The 6,833-nt window shown below is 48.3% G+C and overlaps 1 protein-coding gene across 1 annotated transcript in view; it reads left to right on the top strand.

Annotated features, from left to right (window-relative positions):
• The first annotated feature begins 1,339 nt into the window (after positions 1-1,339).
• Positions 1,340-6,833, top strand: part of cactin — a 35,161-nt gene continuing 29,667 nt past the window's right edge. Inside the window, exon 1 of the mRNA XM_070859789.1 lies at positions 1,340-2,012. Within this exon, the coding sequence (XP_070715890.1) occupies positions 1,371-2,012 (642 nt within the window). The 5' untranslated portion in view covers positions 1,340-1,370. The remainder of the gene's footprint in view (positions 2,013-6,833) is intronic.

Genomic DNA, 6,833 nt, shown 5'->3' with positions numbered 1-6,833 from the left:
GTCTGTGACCTTTGATCAAAATTGGACAAAAGTTTCCGGTACAACAGATTTTAAGCAAAAGTTAAGAGATGTAACGGACTTGCTTAAAACCTGTTGTATCTCTAACTTTTGCCCAGTTCTGGGGAAAAGTCATCGACCCGAAACGTGAACTCTGTTTCCCTCGCCACACATGCTACCTGACCTGCTGAGTATTTGCAGCATTTTCTGTTTATAGTTCAAATTTCCAGCATCTGCAGTATTTTGCTTTTGAAAAAGACTGGCATTTATATAGCGCCTTTCACGACCACCAGACGTCTCAAAGCGCTTCACAGCCAATGAAGTACTTTTTGGGTTGTAGTCACTGCTGTAATGTAGGGAACGCGGCAGCCAATTTGCACCCAGCAAGCTCCCACATACAGCAATGTGATATTGTCCAGATAATCTTTTTTAGTGATGTTGATTGAGTTATAAATATAAATATTGAGGGATAAATATTCAAGGACACCCTCAAAGTCTCCTTGAAAAAGTGCAACATCTCCACTGACACCTGGGAATTCCTGGCCCAAGACCGCTCAAAGTGGAGGAAAAGCATCCGAGACGGCGCTGGACACCTCGAGTCTCATCGCCGAGAGCAAGCTGAAGCCAAGAGTAGACAACGGAAGGAGCGCACGGCTCCCCACCCAGCCGTTCCTTCAACCACTGTCTGTCCCACCTGTGACAGAGACTGTAGGTCCCGCATTGGACTCTTCAGACACCCGAGAACTCATTTTTAGTGTGGAAGTCATCCTCGAATCCGAGGGGCTGCCTAAGAAGAAGAAATGTTGACCAGGACATCGGGAATAACTCCCTCTGCTCTTCGAGGCCGCGGTTCCGGGGCTGGGAGCGCAAGAAATAGTGCCATGGGATCTTTTATGTCCACCCGAGAGAGCAGACGGAGCCTCGGTTTAACGTCTCCTCCGACAGTGCAGCACTCCCTCGGCACTGCGCCTCCGACAGTGCAGCGCTCCCTCGGCACTGCGCCTCCGATAGTGCAGCGCTCCCTCGGCACTGCGCCTCCGACAGTGCAGCGCTCCCTCGGCACTGCCCGCGTCAGCCTAAATTTATGTGCTCGTGTCTCTGGAGTGGGACTGAAACCCACAACCTTTTGACTCTTTGAGGCGCGAGTGCTACCCACTGACTGACGTTTTCTGTGATTTGTGTGTGTGGAAATTTACAATATTTTTTTTTTCAGTTCGTGGCTTTTGAATGAATATTTTTAATTTGTAAATTAGGGAAAAGATGTTTGGTGTGTGGTGACAATGGTCCGGGTGATTGAACGGATCAGGCGGGGGTGGGCGAGCTGTGATGCGCAGCGGGGTGAGTGAAGCCCGGCTGCTGTGGGCTGGGGGAAGATGAGCGCAAGGCCGAGGCCGAGGCCGCGCTCTCGGTCCCGGTCCCGGGAGCACAAGGAGGAGCAGAGGAGGCACAAGCGGCGGCGCCACAGCCGCTCCAGGTCTGGCTCCCGAGACGGGAGATGGAGCAGGCGGAGGAGGAGGAGCAGCAGCGGCGGCCGGGACCGCAGCCCGGCCCGGCGGGAAAAGCAGCCGCCGCCGCCGCCGCCGGCGAAAGGCCACCGTAGGCCCAGCCCCCGCTCCCGCCGCTCGCCACCCTCCAGGCGCTCGTCCCCCGGCCGCTCCAGGAGCCCGTCCCGCTCCCCCGCCAGGCCCGGCCGCTCGCCGCCCTCCTGTTCCTCGTCGTCCTCTTACTCCTCATCGTCGCCGTCCCCCGCCCGCTCCGGCAGCCCGGGCAGCGTCAGCCGCCTGCTGAGCCTCCAGGAGAAGCTGAAGGACAAAGCGGAGAAGAAGAAGCAGCGGGAGCTGGCCAAGGCCATCGAGACCCCCGAGGAGAAGCGGGCCCGCCGCCTGGCGAGGAAAGAGGCCAAAGAGAGGAAGAAGAGGGAGAAGATGGGCTGGAGCGAGGAGTACATGGGCTACACGAACGCAGACAATCCCTTTGGGGACAACAACCTGCTGGGGACCTTCATCTGGCAAAAGGTGACCGTGAAATGTTGCAGAACCCCTTTGCTGCTTGAATGTATTTCTAAACTTTGGGTGGGCGTGAAAGGCGCTATATAAATGCAAGACTTTCTGGGGCCAAAATTCCCCTGTTGTGCGATTCCCGCGGGCGCGACTGCATTAGCGCCTTGCTCCTCTGGTAGTGCCCCGGGCCGCCACACCGGCTGTGATGACAACATCGCCGTGCGTGGCTACCCTTTTTCGCCCAGTGGCGGAAATTGGCCCATGAGGCCGCAGTGGGCGATGCCCGCGCCAGCCTCGCAGGTCGCAAACCGGACCGATCATCCATGGCGGGGCAAAACTTAAAAGGGGAGGTGTCCTTCTCCTGGGGATGCGTGCGCTCAATCAAAAGACATTTTGACAGATTGCACAAGCCGGTTCTTGGCACATCCGCATTCCGTGTCAAGAACCGGCATTTGCGAGGCCTCTTCGGGTGTGCGTGCACGTCGTACGCACCCGGAGAGGCCGCAATTTTCGGGCCATTATCTGGTCATTATCACATTGTTATTTGTGGGAGCTTGCATTTATATATCGCCTTTCACGATCTCTGGACACTTTGAACTGCTTTACAGCCAATTAAGTACCTTTGAAGTGTTGCCACTGTTGTAATGTAGGAAACGTGGCAGCCAAATTGTGTACAGCAAGCTCCCACAAAACAGCAGATAATGACCAGAAACTGATAATGACCAGATAATCTGTTGTGTTGATGATTGAGAGATAAATATTGGCCAGGACACCAAGAAATCCTCAACACTTCTTCGAAAAGTGCCATGGGATCTTTTACTTCCACCTAAGCATGCAGATGGGACCTCTGTTTACAGTCTTATCTGAAAGACATATGATAATGATTGTTGGGAAAGTGGTTTTGAAAATAGTTATGTGGAACCTCCATTTCAGGTTGGCTTTTACCATAGACCTTTATTTTTTCCAAATTCTGCACTGGCCACTCTGTCAACCATCGAGATTGCATTTTTGTACAGACAATAACCTGTACTTGCTATGCTTTCTCGTACAAATCGATGTGTTCTGTATTGATAATTTAGTAGGTAGTATTCACAGCAATATCCCGCAAACAAAAAAGAAGTAGAAAGGAATCAAACGGTGACGTCACAGCCAATGGGGTAAGTGATTGGCGAGTAGCTTTTCTTTTTCTTTTTATATCAGTAAGTAAACTGTAACATTGTTATTACCAATTGAAGGGTATCTAAGGGTTAAGGCATGGCAGGAGAGCTCGGTCACGTGATATGCTCCTCCTGTGCCATGTGGGAACTCGGGGACGCTTCCGGTGTCCCTGACGACTACGTGTGTAAGAAGTGTATCCGCCTCCATCTCCTGATGGACCGCATTGCGGAATTGGAGCTGAGGGTGGATTCACTCTGGAGCATCCACGATGCTGAGAATGACATAAGTGGCACGTGTAGTGAGTTGGTCTTACCGCATGAGAAGGATCCACAGCCAGCTAGGGAATGGAAGACCAGCAGGAAGAGTAGTACAAAGAAGGTAGTGTAGGGGTCCCATCTGGTCATCCCCCTGCAAAACAGATACACTGTTTTGAGTGCTGTTGAGGGAGATGACTCATTAGGGGAGAGCAACAGCAGCCAAGTTCATGGCACCGTGGCTGGCTCTGTTGTACAGGAGGGCATAAAAAAGAGTGGGAGAGCGATAGTGATAGGGGATTCAATCATAAGGGGAATAGATAGGCGTTTCTGCGGCCGCGATCGAGACTCCAGGATGGTATGTTGCCTCCCTGGTGCAAGGGTCAAAGATGTCTCCGAGCGAGTGCAGGACATTCTGAAAAGGGAGGGAGAACAGCCAGTTGTCGTGGTGCACATTGGTACCAACGACATGGGTAAAAAAAGGGATAAGGTCCTACGAGACGAATTTAAGGAGCTAGGAGTTAAATTAAAAAGTAGGACCTCAAAAGTAGTAATCTCGGGATTGCTACCAGTGCCATGTGCTAGTCAGAGTAGGAATCGCAGGATAGCACAGATGAATACGTGGCTTGAGCAGTGGTGCAGCAGGGAGGGATTCAAATTCGTGGGGCATTGGAACAGGTTCTGGGGGAGGTGGGACCAGTACAAACCGGACGGTCTGCACTTGGGCAGGAACGGAACCAATGTCCTAGGGGGAGTGTTTGCTAGTGCTGTTGGTGAGGAGTTAAACTAATATGGCAGGGGGATGGGAACCAATACAGGGAGACAGAGGGAAACAAAAAGGAGACAAAAACAAAAGACAGAAAAGAGATGAGTAAAAGTGGAGGGCAGAGAAACCAAAGGCAAGAAACAAAAAGGGCCACTGAATATAAAAGGGCTGCAGGAGGGGTCAAAACTAAAAATCATGGTTTAAAAACTAGGATGAAAACACTCTACCTAAATGCACGCAGCATTAGAAATAAAGTAAATGAGTTGACGGCACAAATCATTACAAATGGGTATGATTTGGTGGCCATTACAGAAACATGGTTGCAAGGTGGCCAAGACTGGGAATTAAACATACAGGGGTATCTGACGATTCAGAAAGATAGGCAAGAAGGGAAAGGAGGTGGGGTAACTCTGTTAATAAAGGATGATATCAGGGCAGTTGTGAGGGATGATATTGGCTCCAATGAACAAAATGTTGAATCATTGTGGGTGGAGATTAGAGATAGTAAGGGGAAAAAGTCACTGGTCGGCGTAGTTTATAGGCCCCCAAATAATAACTTCATGGTGGGGCGGGCAATAATCAAGGGAATAATGGAGGCATGTGAAAAAGGAACGGCAGTAGTTATGGGGGATTTTAACCGACATATCGATTGGTCAAATCAAATCGCAGGGGGTAGCCTGGAGGAGGAATTCATAGAATGCATACGGGATTGTTTCTTAGAACAGTATGTAACAGAGCCTACAAGGGAGCAAGCCATTTTGGATCTGGTCCTGTGTAACGAGACAGGAAAAATAAACAATCTCCTCGTAAAAGATCCTCTCGGAATGAGTGATCACAATATGGTTGAATTTGTAATACAGATTGAGGATGAGGAAGTTGTGTCAGAAACGAGCGTACTATGCTTAAACAAAGGGGACTACAGTGGGATGAGGGCAGAGTTGGCTAAAGTAGACTGGAAACAAGGACGAAACGTTGGCACAATTGAGGAACAGTGGAGGACTTTTAAGGAGCTCTTTCATAATGCGCAACAAAAATATATTCCAGTGAAAAAGAAGGGCGGCAAGAGAAGAGATAACCAGCCGTGGATAACCAAGGAAATAAAGGAAAGTATCAAATCAAAGACCAATGCGTATAAGGTGGCCAAGGTTAGTGGGAAACTAGAGGATTGGGAAAATTTTAAGCAACAGCAAAGAATGACTAAAAAAGCAATAAAGAAAGGGAAGATAGATTACGAAGGTAAACTTGCGCAAAACATAAAAACAGATAGTAAAAGCTTTTACAGATATATAAAACGGAAAAGAGTGACTAAAGTAAATGTTGGACCCTTAGAAGATGAAAAGGGGGATTTAATAATGGGAAATGTGGAAATGGCTGAGACCTTAAACAATTATTTTGCTTCCGTCTTCACAGTGAAAGACACAAAAACCATGCCAAAAATTGCTGGTCATAGGAACGTGGGAAGGGAGGACCTTGAGATGATCACTATCACTAGGGGGGTAGTGCTGGACAGACGAATGGGACTGAAGGTAGACAAGTCCCCTGGTCCTGATGAAATGCATCCCAGGGTATTAAAAGAGATGGCGGAAGTTATAGCAGATGCATTTGTTATAATCTACCAAAATTCTCTGGACTCTGGGGAGGTACCAGCGGGTTGGAGAGCAGCTAATGTAACGCCTCTGTTTAAAAAAGGGGGCAGGCAAAAAGCAGGTAACTATAGTTAGTTTAACATCTGTAGTGGGGAAAATGCTTGAAACTATCATTCAGGAAGAAATAGCGGGACATCTGGATAGGAATAGTGCAATCAAGCAGACACAGCCATGGATTCATGAAAGGGAAATCATGTTTAACTAACTTACTGGAATTCTTTGAGGATATAACGAGCATGGTGGATAGAGGTGTACCGATAGATGTGGTGTATTTAGATTTCCAAAAGGCATTCGATAAGGTGCCACACAAAAGGTTACTGCAGAAGATAAAGGTACGCGGAGTCAGAGGAAATGTATTAGCATGGTTAGAGAATTGGCTGGCGAACAGAAAGCAGAGAGTCAGGATAAATGGGTCCTTTTCCGGTTAGAAATCAGTGATTAATGGTGTGCCACAGGGATCGGTACTGGGACCACAACTGTTTACAGTATACATAGATGACCTGGAAGAGGGGACAGAGTGTAGTGCAACAAAATTTGCAGATGACACTAAGATTAGTGGGAAAGCGGGTTGTGTAGAGGACTCAGAGAGGCTGCAAGGAGATTTGGATAGGTTAAGCGAATGGCCTAAGGTTTGGCAGATGGAATACAATGTCGGAAAGTGTGAGGTCATCCACCTTGGGAAAAAAAACAGAAAAAGGGAATATTATTTGAATGGGGAGAAATTACAACATGCTGTGGTGCAGAGGGACCTGGGGGTCCTTGTGCATGAAACTCTTTTAGGGATCCTTGTGCATGAAACTCTTTTGGAGTTTACCTGTAAAACATAAACATTAATCGGTGCCACCCGACCTGGATGACACACCAGATATTTACAAGGCCCATTTTTTTTTCCTTTTTTGTGGTTTTTTTCTTTCTTTTTTTTTTGGGCACTAAAATCAAATTTTTTTTCCTCCAGTGCCCCCTATAAAAGGGGAGGGGGACACTAAAAGCACCGGCAATTAAAACAAATTAA

Source organism: Pristiophorus japonicus, chromosome 18 (genome assembly GCF_044704955.1).
Source record: "Pristiophorus japonicus isolate sPriJap1 chromosome 18, sPriJap1.hap1, whole genome shotgun sequence".
NCBI classification, from domain to species: domain Eukaryota; kingdom Metazoa; phylum Chordata; class Chondrichthyes; family Pristiophoridae; genus Pristiophorus; species Pristiophorus japonicus.
Note: the sequence above shows the minus strand (reverse complement) of the source record. Positions and strands in the feature narration are given on the sequence as shown.